The 22,399-nt window shown below is 46.4% G+C and overlaps 1 protein-coding gene across 8 annotated transcripts in view; it reads right to left on the bottom strand.

The window, feature by feature from the left end:
* Window positions 1-22,399, bottom strand: part of TMCC1 (transmembrane and coiled-coil domain family 1) — an 87,884-nt gene that overhangs the window by 10,301 nt on the left and 55,184 nt on the right. For 7 of the 8 annotated variants that reach the window (XM_080625722.1, XM_080625721.1, XM_080625723.1 and 4 more), the window contains one exon: window positions 2,991-3,925. In XM_080625722.1, coding sequence (XP_080481848.1) covers window positions 2,991-3,925 — 935 coding nt within the window. Of the gene's footprint in view, window positions 1-2,990; window positions 3,926-12,620; window positions 12,796-22,399 lie in introns of those variants that run through there. The other variant, XM_080625728.1, reaches the window with a different exon arrangement.

Genomic DNA, 22,399 nt, shown 5'->3' with positions numbered 1-22,399 from the left:
CATGAGCTCATGATTTCACTGTGTACAAACAGGTTCCTGAAGGGACACACAAGATGAAAATACTCAGCAGGAACTTTATTTCTGTCTCAATAGCACAGAAAGTCCCTGCTCCTATCAGTAAACAACCGGCACCTTCTCACTGATGAGATAAGCAACAGGCAACCCAGCGCCTGCTCCTGGTGCACAAGAAACACAATGAGGGCCAAGGCACCTCCAGAATCTTCCTTCCTCTGTGACTCAGCCCCTGTGCAGTGCTCTGGGGCTGGCACATGCTGCCAGCAGGCAGGCAGGGCAGCACGGCCCCACACCGCAGCAGCAGGGCAGCAGAACTGGAGCAACTGCACCAGCAAGTCCCTGCCTGGAGCCAGCTCACAAACCAGCAGCTATGTGGATTGATATGTAAGGTCTGGAAGCAGGGAGAGGGAGGAGACTGAGGCCGCCACGGAAAATGTGCAAAGTGAGCCATGGTTGATAAACAGAAACTGCACAAACACAAGGGAAAAAGATCAGGACCTGCAAGAAAAAACATCTAAGAAAGAGGAAATGGACAAAGACCAGGTCAGAAAATGTCATGGCACCTGCTTTGTTCCAGCTTCCAGGTACAACACACTCAGTGTTGCCCTATGAGTAAAGGCTTCTCCAAAATACTTATTTTAAGCTCTAACTGAACTCAGTGCTTGTTTCTGAAAGCTTCCCAGAAGTAGAGCAAAGTTATAACTGGTTTTTAAAGCCAGGTAAGATTAATTTGAATCCCCAGCTCCAAACCACAACCTCCATTCCCATCTTCTCATTTTTTCTGAAGAGAGCTGTGGAACCAAAGGGGTTCCTGCTCAGAGGAACAGCAGCCAGCCCCCTCCACCAAGGCAGAATCCTCCTCTGCCCTCAGACATATCAGCTAACCTTCCAGGTCTCAGGGTGATGTTGGCTTTTATCTTAATGATGGTTTAAAGTACAGAAGGTATCAAACAAGAAACTAGATTTGTACAATAATGTGTTAATCTCACTGTGATTAACCCATGAGCTCCTCAGACCATGCAGTTACCTGCTCACCTCTGAGCCTGCAGGGACAAGGGCACTTTGTGTGCCCTTAACTGGTCTTCTTTAAAGGTCATACCTTTAATTAATTCACAGCAACATTCCAAATGGCAGGTCTAAATTACTATCTTTTTAAACATTTATAAACCAAATACAGATTCTCCTAGAAGCTTTTCACTCCAAGCTGTCTTGGTGAGTGGTTAGGCTCTAGGCTCACCTCAGTAAAGGTTAACGGCACACAACAGATAGGACTTCATACTGCACAAGCATGAGGACCTACATGAACCCTGCTATGTGGTGTCAGGGAATAACTAACCAGTTTAGCTGACAACATACGTCAGTCCCCAAGGTCTTCTATTATACTTTCAGACCACTCCTTCAGCTGTACAGTGCTTGCATATAGTGTTCCACCATGAATGCCTGCTGCTGTATGTGGGAAACAACAACCTACACACAACAGACAACAGGACCCCTCTGCTGGGGAAAAGAAGATCAAACTCCACACGACACTGTTATGTGACCTGGTGACAATGAGGCACTAGGAACCAAAGTTGCTGTGCTGGGCGCCGCTCTCAGCCAAATCGCTGATTGTTGCAAAGCAGGATTAGGAAGTGGTGTTGGGCTGGCTTTGTCTATCCAAGCTTTGCAAAGCACACAGAAAGCTTGCTGTCTCTACAAGATCCTATCAGGCTAAGCCTTTCCAAATGTTTTCCCAATGATCTGGCACCAGTTTGTCTAAAGAGCTGCAGGGCAGCTTCATGTTGTGCTGTGCAAACCAATGCAGCAAGTGGCACATGGTACCTGTCCCCACACCCAGCGGCCCTGCTGAGCCTCACAGGTTGTGCTTCACAGCCTGGTCAAAGTGACAAAGGCCATAAGCAACCTCATTACAAAAGCCAGCTGCCCTCCATCAGAGCGAGGACTTGGGCCCCTTGCAGCTGTTTGAAGTTTAAGAAGCGCAGTTTAAGAATCCCACTGATTTAGACTGCAGTGTCCTGAATGGCTACAGAAGGGCAGCTGGTAACTCTTCCCTCTGGAGCTTGGGGACAAGCCCTTGCTCCCGGTGTGTGATGAGGAGGACACAAGATGTGGACAGCACAGAGCAGCCTGCTGAAAGCCCTCTCCCACCCAACAAGGAAGGGAAAGGGAAAATGCTCCCTGGAACCTCTCCACCGGTTGCCTTCCTTGGCAGAAAGGTGGGAGTAGCCTGGGGGTGGTAGGAGGAACTGGCTGCCACACCACACTCTCCCTTCACCTCTCCTCTGTGACCTGATCAGGGACAGCAGTACTGCAGCAACTCCCCAGCCCTTCCATTCCTTTCAGCAAGGGGAAGGCTGACAGAAACACAGATTACCCACTTCCAGAGCCAAGTGACCTCTAGGACAAGAGCACTGCCAATACTTGCATTTAATTTCATTCGATTTCACTGAACACTGCCTCTATGGGGCTGAGTGGAGAAGGGAAGAGGATAATCTAGTTTCGGGAAGACCATGTCTTTTTTTGAGAACCCTAAGAAAGCTGGATCTTTCTTTCTCTGGTAGATATGGATCTGAGCATTGGAGGAGGCAGGTCAGGATACTGCCCACACATAGTTCCCTGCCTCTCGCCTTGACCCACACCTCTGCAAGGTTTTTGCCTTTGTCTGGATAACAGTAACTGAATCAATATATTCCTGATCTTTTGGGATGCTGTTCTACACCTCTTAGGTTTAACTTTGTATCTTGAAAACACTACAAAGTAACCCTTTTTCCTCACCATTTCTTTCTGATACAGAAAGGGAGATGAGCAGCAAGACAATATTTACAAAAGACAAAGCTGGAAGAGCGAAATCCTAAGAACACAGAGCTTCCCATCTGAATCAGACTGCTGGGAACAGCCCACTGAGCAGTCCTGTCCAGGACTGGTGCTCTGCAACTTCCAGTATTTAATTCAAACCACAGTACCAAAGCACCTACCTGTACCGCTCCTCCTGCAGCGTCTGCATTATTAGCGAGTAGTCCCTCTGATAGCGAACCTTAAGGTCCTCAAATGATTCTTCCAGTCTTGCCTGTGTCTCTCGAATTTCTTGAATCTCATGCAGTATTGCATCAAACCCTGAGCTCTGCATATCCAGAGTGTTTGTTTTGGAGCTAGAAGCTCCCACAGGGCCCCCTGTTGTGCTGTTGGCTCCCACCGAACCCGATGTGGCACTGGAGCAATCCTCCTCACTGCCATATTTTGGACTTGACTGAAAGTTCTGAATAACACCTAAAGCCTTGCCTCCTGTCCCATCTTCTTGGCCTTCTTCTAAGGAGTCTTTCAGATTAGCAATGTTGTCTGCACTCCCAAACTTGTTCCTTATGAGGGAGGCAATCTCCCGGGGTTTGGAAACCACAGCTCCTGCTGCTGAATGAGTGGCTTGGGAGAAACTGGAAAGCCCACCTTTCACACTGTCTACTACTCCCTCGCTGAAGCCAGTGACTTTTGCTCCAACATCTTTCAAACCCTGATGCATATCCCTGAAGACATCCTTCGGCTGCCGAGGGATCCCATTCTGCTCAATCTCTCGCAACTTTCGATGGTAATGTTCTAGTTTCTTCTGCAGCTGCAAGATGGTCTGGGCTGACTTTTGATTTTTCTTCTCAAACACCTGCTTAATGCGGGCGCTTTGTTGCTTGTCTGCGTTATTGGCCAGTTTCAGGTACTCTGCCACATTGTCATCACGGGCCGTTTGTTCAATTTTGATCTGCTCGGTCAACTTCAGTATCTTCTGCTGCAGGTGTGTAATAGCCACTTTTGTACGCTGAGGATCTGGGGTCCCATCAACAGAGTCTGCGTTGATGCTCCCATCAGTGCTCGAGGCCACGGCACTGGAGGTCTGTGCTAAGCTGCTCACGTCCAACCGCTCAATCTAGGCGAGGAGAGAGAGACATGTAAGTGCTAATCACTTTACATTAGCTTCACTAATATAAACCCCTTCCTTCATTGTTCGAACACACTTGACAAGTAGATGCAATTCTGCAGAAATGCACCCTTTTTCAGCTGCCCAGGGCATGGTACCAACCAACCGAGCTTCATGTGCTTTACAGACATCTAGTAAAAGCTGAGAAAAAAAATAAAACCTCTCACACTTAAGCCAGCTTAATGGCCTCAAACCACCAGAAACTCAAGCACAGGTAAAGAGATGGCACCCACTTTTGGCAGGCTGAGTTCTCTGAAGCGTTGGTACGAGGCCATCAGCTCTGTCAGCCGGTGAGTAAAGACAGAGAAGGTAACTGTGGAAGAGCAAAACCCGCACACATCAGTGTACGTCAAACCCACGTTATTACCGGGGCTTCACCTGCTGCACGAAAGCAACGACAAGACTTAGAGAAACCAGAGGGTTTACTAAGGACAGAGCTTAAAGCAGAGACAGAGCCCCCCGGAGCCCGCCGCTGAGCGGCGAGCCTGCGCGCAGGGGCCTCGGCGGGTGGCACTTTCCAGGGGACAAACCCCTCTGCGAGCTCACGAGCGCTGTTCCAGCGCGCAGGAACCGCACGCGTTGACCGAGCCCCGACGTCTCTCCCGCCCCGCTCCGCTCCCGGTACCTTGCTGCTGCGGCGGAGCAGCAGCGCACGCTCCCAGTGCATGGCTCCCGCCCCGCGCCCGCATGGCTGCACCGCCACACCTGAGCCCGGCCCCAACCCAAAAGGCGCCGCGCAGCTCGGCCCCGCCCCCGGCCCCGAGAAGGGCGCCCCTGCCCGGCGACTCCGGCCCGGGCAGACGTGGACGCAGAGCCCAGCGGCCGCCAGCCCCACCCCGCGGCGGCCCGGAGCTGGCACCCGGAGGGAAATCTGCTCCCGCTGTATTTAGACCAAACGCAGGTTCCGGCCGCGGCAACGGCCCTGGGACCCGTGGGATGAACTCGCTGTGATTCGCACCCCACACGCCCAGCAAACAAGCAGTAATGGTGCGTGCTTCTGCTCCCCCTGGACACAGCAGCTCCTCTTAAACACGGGGCAGCATCCCGGATTATTTTATTTACACAACTACCAGCGAACTCATGTCTTACTCCTAAAACAACTACCAGCTAACTCATAGCTCACTCCCTAAATGTAGAACTTATTTCCATATTTCCCTTGTCAATATATACTGTACAAAGCAAAAATGCTACTGGAGTTAACTGCACCCTCTCCCTATTCCCAATAGTCTCCATCTAAAGCAACAGCCACAAGGCCCCGCAGCAGCTGGCAGCACTGAGCAGGTTAGCAAGGCCCCTTCCCAGCAGCAAGGTTCTCCAACTGATGCATTTTCTAGAGAACTTCACTTGCTGGAAATCACAGAGTATCAGCCATCAGTCTGCAGTGACTGCAGAAATATCAACTGCTCTCTGAAGCAGGTTTAGCTGTAGAAACCCCAGCTCCCTGGATTAATGGAAAACTAATGCTGAGAATTCACATTAATCAGTGAGACCAACTATGCATGACATTAGCACTGCACAGAGGACATGCTGTCTCTGGGATCTAGGCACAAGTATATTTCACAGCAGTACACACTCAGTAAGACACTTCTCCTTGGGATCTGTAATTTCATTAAGATTTTCCCAGGACTGTCACTTATCTGATCTCTTCATATTGTCTAGAAGGAAGCACAGACCCTGCGTGCACACAGCATGTACAGTGCCAACCCATGCATCACTGCTAGCTTGTGCTCCTCAGGTCCTCCACGTGCAATAGTGCACAGCCCCACTTGCTGCTTCGCCAGCCTGCCCTAATGCATATGGCCACGTGTAGGCTTTTCCATTCAGCACATTGATACAATCTTATTACTCCTCTTAATTGCCTTACAAAACAAGCTGCCTTCTCAGAAAGACCCTATCAATCCCTCTGTAACAACCTGTGTCTGCTCCGGAGGAAGGAAATCTTAGTATTAACGGCAGATGGGAAAAAAAATCCACAAATGTGATGCAAAAGTTTTCAGAAATAAATTTGAAATATTCCCCACCCTCCCCCCCGTATTTGCCCTGGGCACTGGTACAGGTCAGTGAGAGTGGGGCTGACCAGTGCCACAGACCATGTTGGGATGTCAGCTCTGCCACAGCACAGATCTGCCCCAAGATGAAATCTGCACATTTCAGTGTTGTAGAACTAATGGGACTTTAAGATCACTTTGCAATAAAGAGTTTCTATCAGCATAACTTACTCCCAGTTGGGTGTGATTAGCGTGTGTGTACGACTACTGTATGCTACACTAATACAACACTCTTCCTCTCAGACATCTCATTCTGAGAAAAATTTTGTACAGACTTTCGCTTCCCCCCTTTTTAAAGTCAATTGACTTCAGCGCATCTCCTCGGGTCATCTTCCCATACCTGTGACACAAAATAAACCAGAACAGCCATAGCAGAATAAACCATGTTGGGATAATTACTTTAATTACCAGCTGTGTGGATATTATCCTGGAATAGCAAGACGGGTTTTTTCCAATTAAAAAGCAAAGGGCTGGACAAAGTGCTGTTCTGGAACAGAACTGAGATAATTTAAGTACTTTCTCTGTATTGACAAGGCTTTAGAAAGGGAAGACTCAGCATGAACTGGGTCCCTGGGAAATGCTGGTGACATATTATTGATTTAAGATGACTGGCAATCTGTCCTGAAAAGATGCTGGTAAATTAAATACTGCATTAATGCTCAATGTTTGTCTAAAAATATGGATTACAATTCAATTAGTCTATCTCACTTGCAGTACAGTTTTCCAGCACATTGACTCAGCCCAGCTGGAGTGGACTGGCCTGACCTGCCAGGAGGGACACCGAAAGCTGCCCAGTGCCATGCTGGCAAGTGAGCCAAGTGGCACCGTGTCAGGCCCTTATGCTTCTTCCCCCTCAAGATCTTACCAAGCTACCAGAATTTCAACTGTGTCAGGGCTTCCCTCCTGCTGAAGCTTTTTGATGTACCTATTCTGCAATACGCAACCCAAAAAGAACCCAGGATCTGCCTTTTGGCTTTGCTGAAGATTAAAAGCAACAGTTCCTTTAAAGGTGTTTCATTCTTCTTTGAAAACTACTTCAGCAAAGGCACATACCACAGGGCCAGTCACCAACAGGATGGATTGGTTTTTAAACAAGCAAGGCAGCTGGCTTGGGCAAACAGCAGAGCTCGGAGCAAGCCTACTGGAAGGAGATGGCTCAGCTCCTGCCTCTCTTCCCCTATGTGGAGCTTTAAAAATCTGGCTGAAAAGCATCATGTTACTTGGAATAAAAATATCTAGGGCAAGGTGAGAGAAGGGAGCCAGGAATGACAATTGTGAGAGCAGCCCCGGGAGGGAGCTCACAGTGCACAAGCTGCCTGGATGAACCACGCTTCCCAAGCAGCAGCCAGCACTAATCACAAAGGAACTCAGAAGCTGTGTTGTTTCCTTTTCCCACTGCTGAAGGCAGGACAGTGATACAAGTAGAAAAATCTGGGAGACTCATTAGAAAGTCCTAGGTTTGGAGCACCATTGCCAGCAGCCTCCCTGGTGGGACAATGCGACGCAGAGGCACGGTAGCCACCATGGTTACGCGACAGTCCATTCATCAGTAAATAACATCTCTAAGTAACATCTTCTGGAGAATAAAAATTAGAGGGGAGGAAAATAAAATAGAGCATCCTTTGCATCTGATCATGTCTGTGGGTACACCCTCCACCTTGCACCTTCCCTCAGCAAGTGCCCAGTGCACATACATGCTCCTGCACTATGTGAAATGTGCCCTGGCTTTCCTGCCAAGAATACAGAAGAAAGACAAAGAACAGGTCCAGTGCGATTCCTCATGACACACCACGCAGTTACCCTGCAACACTTCATTGGCCTACTGAATCTCCAGAAACTATAGCAGCTTTGCATTTTAACAGGCTTCCATCTACTTACCCACAGAAACTGCTGGTCATCACTGCTAGCAACTGCTTTGCGTTGTCCCTATTACACTCCCAAATCCAAAAGAAAACGAGAACTGGCTAATGAAAGCTCACAGACAGATGGGCAGCTCAAGGAGGTCTTGCTGTGTATCTTTCATAGTAGGGCTCACTGGTTAGATTGTAACTGGGGTTTCTAAAAGAGGTAAACAGCCTTTGCCTGCTGGCAATTAACCCTTAAAATGGTGGGAAGATCCTCCTGGTTATGGGGAAAAAGCACTTTGAGAAAACAAAAATGAAAAATGACCCTGAAAAAAGACAAGAAAAAATTCCAATACAATCTCTCTGCCTGCCCTGGAGGGCAGCTAGAGCTGGTAAGACCGGAAGGAAATGGCTTTATACCTTACTCATGGTAGTTAAATGATCATGAGTGATGATCACTCTGACACGTGTATGCTCCCGCACACCACACAGAGCCAGGTGTGTGCTCCCACATGGCCTCGCTTTGCACAGACAGGAGGAACTGGCAGGTACCTGACACTGGCAGGAGGGCAACAGAGCTCTGGAGACTCAAGGGCTGTTTAGCATTCCCAGTCTTTGGTGGGGGTGTCAAGGGAACCACCCCGTGACAAGGAACTCATTGATGTTTCTGTTTTTAGTAAGTTCCCAAACATGGTTCATTGTGAGGCTGCACATATCAACAGGACTGCAGGAACACTGCTGGAGGGAAAAGTGACCTGGGACTGATTCAGTTGGCATCAGTGCCCGAAGAAACACACATAGAGCCATGGCTGAGGCACATGTACAAACCCTCACCCACAACTTGGTATCTGGTAAAGCCAGCTTCAGTGTGACTCTCCCCTGGCCTTGTCACCTAGTTCGATATGGAGATGGGAGGGACTCTTCATTAGGAACTGTAGTGATAGGACAAGGGATAACGGGTTAAAACTTAAACAGGGGAAGTTTAGATAGGATATAAGGAAGAAATTCTTTACTGTAAGGGTGGTGAGGCACTGGAATGGGTTGCCCAGGGAGGTTGTGAATGCTCCATCCCTGGCGGTGTTCAAGGCCAGGTTGGAAGGAGTCTTGGGTGCCATGGTTTAGTGTGAGGTGTCCCTGCCCATGGCAGGGGGGTTGGAACTGGATGATCTTAAGGTCCTTTCCAACCCTAACTATTCTATGATTCCGTGTGACTTCATCTGCTGTTTCAAGCGTCAGAAACAAAGTTCAGCCATAAAGCAACCAAACTCCTATCTCTCAGCAGCAGAAATCTCCAAAGGAGACCAATATCTCAACGTCAGCAGTCACTAGGGGTGAGGGAACAGTAAAAGACACTGTTGCCACGTGACGCTGTACCTGCTGTAGCAGAAAGAATTGCACACAGCATCCGTCACAGCCTACATAACCTATTCCACAGGGAAGCCGCTGTCAGTGCAGTACAAGGGCTGGTCAGGCCATTCCCTGCAGCATCATGAGGGCTCGGAGGGCTCCACATATTCCCCTTGTGTGAATCAACCTGCCTGGGGCACTGTGTGAATGCTGTCACTAACTGGTTAAGAAGTAACTGAAGCTAACTTACACCTTTCCCACCTGCAGTTCACAAACACACATCCCTGTCTACAGTGTGCTGAGGAGAAGAGCATCACACAAGCTGTGTCCTTGGAAGGACGGCGACATGCAGGACCAGGCACCAGCTCTGCTCGCAAGTGTTTATTTATACCCCCGAGACAGAAGGGGACTGACACAGCACAGTGTACCAGCTCCCTGAAGATCACGTCTATGGCCCCTTCGATTGTTTTTAAAAATCCAACTGCTGCCCAAGACCTTACCTTCTTTACCTTAAACTTCTGAAATCTTGAGAAAAGGTATTTCTGAATGCAGAAGAGTAAGCAAGGCTGGGTGCTCCGATTCAGTAGCGCTTTTGCAAAGGTACAGACCAGCCAGGAAGAAACCCAGTGGTGCCGGGTGAATAAACAGGGCAGTAACATTGACATTACAGGTAAGTCAGTCATTATGGGTAAGCAAGTCCAAGGGAACAAGTACATAGTCTGAATGGAAAAATAGGGAAGAACTGAATTATACACAAGGGCTTGCAGGAACTTGATTTTTGAGGTGAAAAAGGATGACACAGCAAAAGATGTAGCCAAAATAACATTCATGGATGTTTATTTTAGCAGCTGCAGATTTTAAAGCAAGGAGGGGCAGCCAATCAGGCCAGAAGTTATAATAATAAGGATAGGAAATGAGGTAAAGCTGAACAAAATTAAGTATAGGAACTGGGAGGAAAGGGTGGAATTGGAAACAAGTTTATGCAAGGTTTTATCAGAAAGTAACTATGTCAAATGTCAGGGGCTTTTGCCTTTTTTTTAAACTGGTTGTTTTCCCCAGCATGTCCAAATCACATCTCATTACCTTAGAAACAACCTTAATTGCTAACACTTCCCAGAAAGTAGCTTGCTGGGGGTTTTTTATGCTTCCAGCCGCTATCTGATAAATACAGATTATTATTGCATCTTACACATTCATCTGTAAAGAACAGAATTTAATTTTTAGATTGCAAGTTAAATTTGACTTGCAAAGGCATGGAGCAAACTGGGTCTGGAGTCTGGGAGACCCCAATGTCTGCGTGATCACTGTACAGAACATCTTCATGGCAGAACAAGGATTGCTGCCTCTTTTTCAGGAGAGGTTTCTCTATTGAACATGCAAGTCATCCCCAAATATTTAGTCTAAAGGACTCCTATACCTGAGCACAGCAACTGCACTTCGACATTTACTTCTCTTTATTTATTTTTAGCTGAAGGTACAACACACAGCATGACTGTAACCAAAATTCATCCTGGAAGCAGTTCATCCAGTCAACAGTTTATACGTAAAATGTAAGTATTTCAAACCAGCAGATTCATTTTCCTGTGAACACAGGTTGTTTGTCATTCCTGTATAGCCTTTCTTGACATATTGTTCTCTTATTTAAAGCCCTTCTACTGTAACATACACATAGCACATCAGCTAACATGCCACTTCCCAGAAAGTTACACAACAGAACTGGCTTTAGAGGTTCCTTTCCTGTTCAAAGGTAGCGTGTGGTTTAGCTTTCAGTGCTGTAGGTGCTCCAACATTAGCACCAGATAAATCCGTAAGATTGCTCCAAGTGGCAAATGAATCTTGTCAAGGGCAAGGAGAGGCAATGTAGGCAAAGGGCAGTCCTACAGCACAAGAACGTGCACGCTCCCAGGGCTGCAGACACGCTGCTTTCAGAAACCTAAGAAGAAAACACTAAGCAATGAGGCATCAGAGGGAAAGATGTGTTCAAGGAATGCCAAGCACCTGGCAGAAAAGGCCACAGGGCACTTGTCCAGAAATCTATAGAATTAACCAAATACTGAAATCACTATGTTGCTTTCAGTACTCTTGTAAAAACCAAGAAGCCTCATCCAGAGCCCCATCTAGAAACAAACCCTACTGCAGCACCTCCACAGCACAAGGTGAAAAGTTGCTCAGGTCCATATCTGGTTTGGAGAGCACAGAACAGGGTGTCCTGTGCTCAGTGCCTTCCTCCCCAGCTCTCAAGAGGTGATGTATTAGCCTGATGTTACACATGCTGAGATGCCAATATACAGATCCATCAGCCTGGAATGTGGAATGTCAACAAACCCTCTGCTCTCAGGGCCCTACCCCAGCGCTCTGCACTGCTTCAACACCGCATTTCCAACAGAGCCATTCCCAAGAGCCACCTATGTGTCACTTTTGTTGTGAAGATCAATAAATGCAGTGAGAAAAAGTACGTGTCCCAGCATGGGAGACCTGGATCTTCCCAAAGGAAAATAAGGAGTCTATTAAATAAATGTGTTTAGACATACATGCTTCAAACACATTAACAGAATGCAACTTCTCAGCCACATTTCCTGCAGATGATAAAAAACCCCAGGCAAACATTCAGCTAAGGCAAAGGCAAATGGCAAAAAGAAGTCCGGATCCTGTATTTCTTGCTTCTTCAAACACCAGAGCCACAATGCACTGGACAGCTAACTGCAGCAGCTTGCAGAGAAGTATCTTCTGTTTTGCATTGGAGAGCAGAGTGTCAAAGCCCTTACTGTCTCTCTTCAATATTTAACAAATGTGGGGGGAAAATACAGCTTACTGTTAATTCAGGCTGTGAAAGGGCAATGCCAAGCTAGACAGCTAAAGCAAAGCAAAGTACTTATTCATTTCTGAAGGTCACTGACTCCACGGGAAGCAGTACGCACTTACTCTATTTTTACCTGGAGGAAAAATATGATTCTGCAGTTTGTTTACTACTTCCCGAAAATACATTTTGCACAGCTAAAACACCAAACCAAGAAGTCACATTTAGAAAGCCACCAATCCAAACACCTCTCTCTGACATAGGGTTGTGTTTCCTAGCCCCTTCTTCCATCATTCATTATATCACACAAGCCAAATCCCAAAACAACCAAACCAGAAAGCCCAAAAAAAGCAGCACCACGTTAGATCTTGTTTATAGATTGCAACACTCACTCAGGCAGGAGCCGTTTTCAGACTTCCCACGCTCCGAACTGAAGAAAAGCTATGTAAAAAAACCCACCACAGAGACTCCACAGCAGTGCTTGGAGTTAAAAACAGCGTTTCCATGGCTGATGCCACAGAAGGAGGTCAAGTTCTCCTGGGGATTTAAATAAAACAGCCCAATAAGACAACTAATGCTGTTCCAGTGGTGCTCCCCCATCTTCTCACCTTTGCAGGCTCGCACAAGTCCCTCTCACAGCACATGCAGGCACAGCAGCACCACATAAGCATCACCCCAGTGCCAGGTGCTGCTCGAGCCGCTGGCCCGGCCCCATCCGCCACCAGCCCCAGCGGGCTCCGGGCCCCCGCTGAGCCGCCACGGTGGCTCTGCCCAGCCCAGCATCGTGTGCAGGGCTCCGGTGCTGCTGGAGCACACCCACAGCCAGCCCGCGCCCGCTCCCTCAGCTGCCAGCATCTCCTTCAGAGGCACAGAAGGGCCAGGGCTGACAGATTTAAAGCTACAGGGCTTTGGCTTTCCACCCGTGTTCAACGCATGGCACTATTTATAAAAGTGCGCCTTTGAGCCAGAAAGACTGTACAGGGAACAGAGAGCCCCATCGGGAGCAAACTGACGGCATCAAGGCAACACACGAGTTCCTCAGCACACATGCAACAACGACTTGGTGGCAAGATTCAAGCAGAATTTAAAATGGAGATTCAAAGAGGCCCAGCAGGAGAAAAATCCACCCACAAATAGAGGTCTGCTCTATTTATAGCACCACTGAAACACTGCTATTTGATAATGGCGAAATAAAATTTCAGAAAATTAATGTGATCTCCTGAAAGGCTGAAACTCTAATTAGGAAGTAATTGTCACAGAAGGACTCAAGTACAGAGCCAGCAACAGCATTTTAACTACAGCTGTCACTGGTGCATGAAGAAATCTCACTGCCTCTTAACCAATGCCCTCGACCTCCCTGTCAAAGGAAAGGTGTTGTGCTGTCTTATTTAGAAGATGTAAAGCAAAGGCTCCTCACCCTGTTTGTGACAACTCTGACCCACAGCACCTTATGCCATCAAGCCCTAATCCTTCAGACAGGTCCTTAAAAAGCAACCCTCACCTCATGGCTGCTTCTCCCCTTGCTTTTCCCTGTCTCACTGATAGTTCCTGTCTGCAGCAAATATCATTACTCACCTAGGACAGAGGCAGACGATCACAAAGCCAAGCCGTATGTAATCGAAGTTTGACATCTTCAGAACCATTAACTCACGGTATGCAAGGTGCTCCCAAGGCTAAATACCAGGAACTGCTAAATCGACAGACTGGAAGTGGGCATTCAGAGGCCTCCTGCAGCGTTAGCCATGCAGCCTGGCTGCAGCCAGCAGAATTCAAGGACGTAGCTCTCCTTTTTGCCTATCTGTTTGAGCCAGATGGGCTCAAATATCTGTTAGAGGCTCTATCAGACATTGCAGTGCTTGGCTTTGGTAGGGTTGGGTTGTTTTGGTTTGATTTTTTTTTTAGATCGTTCCCTTAACTCACAGTAATGCACAGGCAACGTGAAGAAACTGTGCACTGAAATGTTCATTCAGCATATATTTAATAAAATATACATAATGGGAGAAAACTGATGGACTCAAAGCATGGGCAATGTGGAAGGAAAAATTACTAAGAACAAAATTCAGTTTTCATTAGAAAAGAAATAGAGAAAAAAGAGGAATTAAAACCTGAAAATGTGTTCTGTAGGGGCCCAAAAAACCCCCCTGCCTTCAATTAACGTAGTATGTCAGACGGCATTTCTAGAAAAGCACTAGGATAAAGTATATTGTAAGGGGCATTTAGAACAGGAATTGAGAATGAAAACACTACATAGAACGAGCAGTAACGTCTGACAAGCCATCTTGGTATGGACATATTAAAAGATACATCCACAAAAGCATTTTTGTGAGCATTTCTGTAGTGTTAGAGAATAGGATACAAAGGGCAAAGGATGAAGGAACAGGAAAAAAGGAGGGTAGCAATCAACGCAGCATGCGGTGCAATCCCGCAACTGGGTTGCATGCAGCCACCAAAGGGGAACGTACTGTACTGCTCTGGTACAGACTGGGTTCTGCAGTGGAGTTCACTGACATTTTGCTCAGCACGAACATGCAGCAACAAGAACCAGCGGAGCTGTGTTCCCTGACACCCTGTACAACGTCAGCTGCTCAGAGCCATTCCCTGTTCAGCAGGTCTGTGGTTAGGGAGAGATCCCAGAACACACGGCGGCAGTAACTGAGCAGAAACGTGCACAGAACAGGAACGAAAATGAAAATGACACAACTGACCATATCACCACATATTTAATACTTCAATGCAGTGCCATGAAAATGAGTGCAAGACCTAGAAATCACAGGAAATCTAACTCAACTGACATTTTCATTACCATTTCTCTGTGGAGATTCTCAGGGTTAAATGGTAAGAGGGTTTCTAAAAAAGTTACTACCTCATGGGAATATTAGATATTGAGATTCTTCAGCCATGGAGCGCTGCTCTAGCAAGAGGCAGACAACATTCAGTCTAGTGAAGCTACGGTAAAGAAGGCTTTTGCAAAGGAATGTTGATATTCCTCACTGACCAAGGTGAGTATACTGAGAAGCCATCAGATTTCTATTGATGATAGCAGATCCTGCCTAACAGAGGTGAGAGGGAAGGGAGGTGAAATTTCTGTTGCAGAAAGAACAGCAGTAGCCACCTTTGGGAAGCAGTTTATGTTGGGTTCAACCCAGCTTGACTCACAGGAATTTCACTATTATTCAGGTAGATCATTTCACTGTATAAAGCAACAAACAGATCTATGAAAATACATGAAAATACGCTCATTAGTCTACTTCATATAATCATAGTCTTCACAAGCTTTACAGAGCAATAAAACCAAAACCAACCTACCAGGCTGAGTACTACCTCCATTAAGAGAAACCAGGCTCACCCCTCAGCGAAGAGGAATGCGTGTTTTCTTCAGTGTGTTCTGTTACCTCCCTCAAGGGCAGCAACAGCACGCTGATGTTTGGTGCTGCTACAAGCAGGCTGCTATACCCAGGAAGAAACAGAAACATCCTAAAATGAGCACCGACAGTTACTCCTCTGTGAAAAGAGAACTCAAACAACTCTGGCAGGTCACCACTGCAGCAGGCCGGTGGAGCTGGCCTCGCTCAGGAGACGGTGGCTGCTGCAGCAGGACCACATGATGGGACCAATCCTCGGGACTGTGGGGGACACCGACAGTTCCTGGTGTCCAGCCGAGAGCAGAAAAAGCCTCATAAACCAAGAGAGCTCCAAGAAGGGCACTGAGCACCCTGGCTTGCCTGCAGGCCCCACCACAGCGCAGCGACCATCACCCGTTTGCATTCTACAGCATCTGTGTCCTGAAGTTACTTGAGGAGAGAGGAGGGGTGGTGGAGGAGGCAAATGAGCTTTGATGCAGCTTAAAAACTCATGGAGATTAGATGCTCACATGACCCCTGTAACATGATGAGAACTCTTTCTAAAACCCCTTAAAACCAAAACACTTTGGAAAAAATAAAACAGGGGCTAGATCCAGACATTTGGGGAAACAGGAATGCTGCCAAGTATTAAGGAATGTGAAATAAGAAGCCAGAGAGTGAGAAACTGGTGGAAGATTCAAGAACTGAGTTGTGAACCCGCCTTCACTGTGCTGTTCCCCAAAGTGGTGCTTGGACTGTAGAGAAAAGGTGACCTCAGACGTGTCACACTGCACACCTTAGTCTCTTCTGCATCAGACACTGACACAACCAGTCACAGACGTCAGACCAGGCTGGAGGGTCCTCACCATCCCCCTATACAGCGACAAATGCAGGGCAAACTCACTGAAGCAAAACTGCATGTGTAAGACAGGTCTTACTGAAAATAGGGTTAGACCAAGACAAACTCATCAACTTCCAGGTACAGAAGGGTTCTGCAATACACCTTCTGTCTCTTTACACATCTGGAAATGTCGCGCACTTCCGAGTGTAGTTATAAAGAAGGACAACTTTAAGTTAGTTACATCAGGAAAAAATTTCTACCCAACTGTCCTCAAAGGAGGCCCATAGCAGGCATACAGCTCACAAATTCCCCATGTTAGTGATAAAAAGCCAGCTGAGGAACCTGCTTCTGTCACTGTGTCACTCTCAACAGCTTCAACACTAATACTTCAAATATAGAATCTCTTCTAAATGTAAGCACTGATCAGACATTTACATATGATGTGGCAGCTTCAGTCCTCCCACCTAAGGAAAGTGGAATGCAGAGCTGCACAGGGTAAAGGAGCTGATGCAGCAGAAGGTGGAAAGCTGGCCACGGGAGGAAGCACAATCCATGGGGAAATGCCACACACAACTGCCCCATGCACAGCGAGTTCCAGTCTATGCACTAGTGGTCAGGCAGGCAGGGTTGTAAGGAGATGAGCAAGCGGAAAGCAGGGGGTGCATGTACATATGTATATAGGCAGAGTAATGAAGGAATGGAAGTGTGCACACAGGCAGCATTCAAGACCAAGCTGGACAGAGCCTTGGAGCAACCTGGTCTAGCGTGGAGTCCCTGCACATGGCAGGGGGGCTGGAACTGGATGACCTTAATGTCCTTTCCAACCCAAACCGTTCCATGATTCTATGAAGGAGGAAGAGGAGAAGGAAATATATATATATATATATATATATATATATATATACATGAGGAGAAGGAAAGAAGAGGAGAAGCAAAGGAACAATTGCTTATTAAAACCTTAAGACAGGAGGACTTGCCTGGCAGCCAACACATTTTAAATAAGTATTATATCCAGCTATTGCATGGATATGTATTTAGCTTTTTGTTTTCATAACACTCGATACAGCAGTGACAGCTTTTTAACTTCAGTCACTTCCTTCATCGTGTACTTTTTGTGCCTGATTACATCTGTGGTTGTACATTATAAATACTTTTGCATAACCAAACTAAATGTAATACTAGCATCTCTCAGAATACACATGGACTGTACAGTGCATACATCACTCTTATCCACTTGGGAATTGTAAAATAGCAACATCATTGCAAAAGTTGTTGTAATTTTCAAATTAGTAATCTATATTATCTAGTGTGGGTTTTCTGCCAGTTCAGCTACAGAGCTATGCGTCAGCAGCTAAAAGCATGGAGCCCACGGACTAAAACCACTGGAGTTCAGCTGGGACTGCATGCTCAACAGCAGTCAACTCATTCTGGGGACTTCAGAAAGAAAACATTCTTCCTAAAGTCCAAAGAATTCATAATTCTCTTGATCTGCTTGAAACGTAACAGGCTCAGCTTTCTTCTAAACTAGGAAATCCCCCCCTAGATAAAGCCAAAATAAGTGGGTTTATAAAGAACAAACCACCTGCTTTACATGTACTTAATGCTCACTTCAGCTCCAAAGGACTCTGTTCAGACAGACAGCAGCCAGGAAGATGCTCAAGCATTTTATTTAACTCCTTAAGCAAACCACGGACTCCCTAGAAACATGGATCTGCAGAAACCACTTACTAACACTGCAAACCTTATTCCTGATACAGCACTTGAATCCATCAACGAGAAATGTCATCCTCCTCCCTTTCCATCAGCTCCCTCCTGAAGAGCAGTTTACTTCTGCAGCTTTTTCTGAGTCAGGGTAAATGGGATCCTCGATGCTGGAGCTGTAACAGACACGACTCATCTCCTGAAAACGTTTCCCCTCGGTTTGGGAAGTGCTGCATGACACACAATGAGGAACAGCAACGTTTCCCTGTCTCACAGCCTCTACGATGGCCATGTCAACATCACGGATCCTAGCTTTGAGTACAACTTTCCTTGTACTTAGCCACACTGAAAATACCAGCTTGATAAAATATGAAAACGGAAAGAAAAATAGGAAAGAAAGGGACCTCATTTGTTGTGTTCAACAAAACTTCTGGTCCCACAAACAGGGATTCTCTCTCAGGAAACAAAACCTTTCTCCCTAACTTTTTTAAAAGCTACTGCTGGGGTTTTCAGGGCAAGGAGGATCCCTCTTCAAAACCACTGACCTCGAAATCTTATTTGTCAGGCAAATCAAGGATATCTTTGGTATGAAATAACACAACAATAGTTTGCAGTGAAGTTTTAAAACAGGCCATATTACCTACCATTTTTCTTCACAGCTGGCAAAGTACTACGCCTTCAGTTAAAGATCTTGGAAAGCCAACTACTGACAATGCTGAAAACACCATTTGATGAACCATTCCCACAGGTTTTGTGACCATTTTGCAGCTGCTGAGGAGGACAAGGACATCTCTCTCTCCTGGAAGGAGGCATTGACTTGATGTCTTCCACTATCTCCAGGCAGATGGAGAACCATGAAATCAGACTTTGGCAAGTAGTGGGAAGAACTAATGGAGTTTCAAAATAATCTTATTTAAATACTTAGTTGGATATTTGTATGTTTCTGCAATATGTGACATTAAATATTTAAGAGCTCTCAAAGAACTGGATGTTCACTTCTAAGTTTTGTCCAGATACAGAAATTCGCTACAGATAAATCACTAAATTTCCACAGAACTACTAGAAAAGGCAACATTTAGTAGTGAGATTTAAATTCTCTAAACTTACCAGTGCAATACTAACAGGATGTCAGAGTATCTACACAGTTAATTAATTTACAACATTTTGCTTAAGGAAACAGATGGAAAAGTTAAACAACTGCTACCTTAAGGTAGCCTTAAAATGCACACAGATTACTGAAAATTCAAAGCCACAAGATTTGCCTTTATTGACTGAAACTTTATTTAGCCAGTGAAGTTACTGATCTAACATTACTCCTGAATCAGTAACCTCAGTGCTAGGAGGCATCTTGATGAAGGCTTTCTGGTTAATTACACGGTGATTAGGAAGTTTCTGCACAGCCGCACTCCCTACTCACAAGTATCTGGGCTTGATCCATATTAGCCCCCAAACTGAAAGCCAACAGCCTGTTCCCATGCTTACTGCCCAGGGATGAGGGCTAAATCCACCTCCTTGCTGGCACACACAAATTACAACCCCCTGTGTGATTATAAATGCCGCAATAATCTAACGGTATAAAGTACCATTTTGATCAGAAGCACTTTAAGCTAATGCATTATTTAACATTTGCCTTCTAATTTAGGCTCCTAGACTTCAAAGCCACTGCACAGAACTGGAGCTCCCTCCTCTGTACCGAGCTACTGGGATAAAGTCAGGATTGACTCTAATTGTCTTTTTTCAGATTTCATTCCCAGGATGTCTTCCACAGGACTTGCGTTCCCTGGTCACAGTTTGCTGCCCTGGCTTTAATCCCTGTAAGAAAACCAGTCCTTCCTTTCCCAACACACACGTTTTCAGAAGTATTCAAAATGCTTCTACAAGTACTTTAATAATGAGAGAAAGATCAATCCCTAGATGTTGCATCCTGTAGCCCTGAAGTGCAGCTGTACTGATGGTGCTATTTGTAACCAGTTTAGCACAAATGATGCCAACACCCTGAATGTCAAAGGAGAGGCCAGGCAGGCCCTGAGGATGCGCTGAGAATGAAGTGCCACCAGGTATTCATCCACAGCCCAGTGTTATTAGCCAGCAGATGGCTCCAGGACCTAGGCTGGAGAGGGAACCTGCTGTAAACAGGCCTGGAGAGGTCCTGCAGGTCCATTCTCCGAGGGCACCCTCCCCATTACTGCTGCATCACAGGGACTTTCCCACAGCAGTGAGGAGAACTCTGGGTGCTGCCTGCCAAATTGCTAGAAGACCAGATCTGCATACATGGTTAAAACAATGTCTATTTAGAAAATGACTTCTCAATATGTATAACCTAGTGAGGAGAAACTTCAGAAAGTATTTGCTGAGCTTGTCTACTCCTACATCTATCCATGTGATTATCTAAAACCTCACTTTACACTAATTTTTTAGCACTGATTAAGCTCCACTTCCAAATGCAAAATGGAACTTTAAGGACTTCCATCCAAAGGACATGCAAAACTGTATTATATCCCACTAAAGCAGAGTGGAGAAGAAAATTCTAGCTTGGTGGCAGAACATCAAGTCAGAAATTTTCTGGTCTGGAACGGAAGTGGATAACTCACTTTCTTCTTCCTCATGAGAAATCAACTGTCCATCCCTCCCGGTGTGTCTGTGCTGCAGTGGAGCCCAATCCTGCTAGCTACAGGCTCTGTGTTCTCTCTGGCCTACACTTACATGCTGGCTGCTGCATTCCTGAGGAGGCCAAGCGGTTCCTCCAAGAGAAACATCTGAAGATCAGGAGTCACATTAGCCAAGGTCTGCTCTGGCCAGCCACTGCCCAGGTCAGGCCTCTGACACTGCCGGTCTCATGCTCACAGTCCCTCACATCACCTCCCAGGGCACCCCGGAGGGCTCTCAGCACAGTGTCTGAGAAGGCTCATGAACAGCCAGGGCCGGGGTAGCCCCAGCACCATGCCGCATGCGGCTGATCGCTCCCGGGGACGGCAGCCTGTAGCTGAGCCAACTCGCTTGTGCTTGGACCCTGGCATGGATCAGTGTCCATGGACCGCCAGGGCTGCAGCGCTCCACACACAGGTGGTGTGAGGCAGCCCTGGGCACTCCTTGGGAAGGGAGGAAGATCACCTGTCCCCAGGCTCCATTCCTATCCTTTTTTCCAGGTACAGGAAAAGCTCACAATCCAGGATGTTTTAGTGATTATTTTTTTTAAATAAGAATTGGTTAACCTGTCAGAAATCTGCACATATAAAACTATCTTCCTTCTTCCTGACATGGTAAAATACGAAATAAAGACTTCTAGCATGCTCTGCAACATTGCTCTGGCTCAGCAGAAAGCTCAATCAAGGCACAATGCCCAGTCTGCACAAAGGATTAAGTTTACCAATAAAGCTGCAACATAAAACTGCACAGTGATAAAATGAGATTTTCCAACTAGGCTTGGTGTGTAATTTCTCAACACTGCTGGCACAAACACCATTAGTGTCTAACTGATACAGAATACACCTACCCCAAAAAACCATTTCTTTCATTGTTAACACTGTTTTCACCAATAACATAAAGGCAAACAGCTGTAGTTGAAATCGCTTTTATTTCTACTGAACAAAATTTCACTCATCAGCTTTCAGTTTTATTGGATTATCTACGTATCAAATTTATTATTTCTGGTTATCACACTGTTAAAGATTTTTGAACTACCAAACTCTACCCTCTCACTTTTTTTCTTATTAAAACATAAGGAGAAGGAAAGAAACCAACCAAAACCACAAAAAAGAAAACAAAAAAACCCCAAACCCACAAAAAGCATCTTTTCACCCTTCAACAACTGTCTTGGTGGTTTGGTTACTGCCACTCAGTGACTGAAATGAATCATAGAACAGTTAGGGTTGGAAAGGACCTTAAGATCATCCAGTTCCAACCCCCCTGCCATGGGCAGGGACACCTCACACTAAACCATGGCACTCAAGACTCCTTCCAACCTGGCCTTGAACACCGCCAGGGATGGAGCATTCACAACCTCCCTGGGCAACCCATTCCAGTGCCTCACCACCCTTAAAGTAAAGAACTTCTTCCTTATATCCTATCTAAACTTACCCTGTTCAAGTTTTAACCCATTACCCCTTGTCCTAGCACTACAGTCCCTAGTGAAGAGCTCCTCCCCAGCATCCTTGTAGGCCCCCTTTCAGATACTGGAAGGCTGCTATGAGGTCTCCATGGAGCCTTCTCTTCTCCAGGCTGAACAGCCCCAACTTTCTCAGCCTGTCTTCATATGGGAGGTGCTCCAGCCCCTGATCATCCTCATGGCCCTCCTCTGGACTTGTTCCAACAGTTCCATGTCCTTTTTATGTTGAGGACACCAGAACTGCACACAATGCTCCAAGTGAGGTCTCATGAGAGCAGAGTAGAGGGGCAGGATCACCTCCTTTGACCTGCTGGTCATGCGCCTCTTGATGCAGCCCAGGATACGGTTGCTTTCTGGGCTGTGAGCACACACTGAACCTGGCTCATGTTCATTTTCTCA

Source organism: Psittacula echo (assembly GCF_963264785.1).
Source record: "Psittacula echo genome assembly, chromosome: 9".
NCBI classification, from domain to species: Eukaryota; Metazoa; Chordata; class Aves; order Psittaciformes; family Psittacidae; genus Psittacula; species Psittacula echo.
The sequence above is the reverse complement of the archived record's forward strand: the minus strand, read 5'-3'. Positions and strand labels throughout refer to the sequence as shown.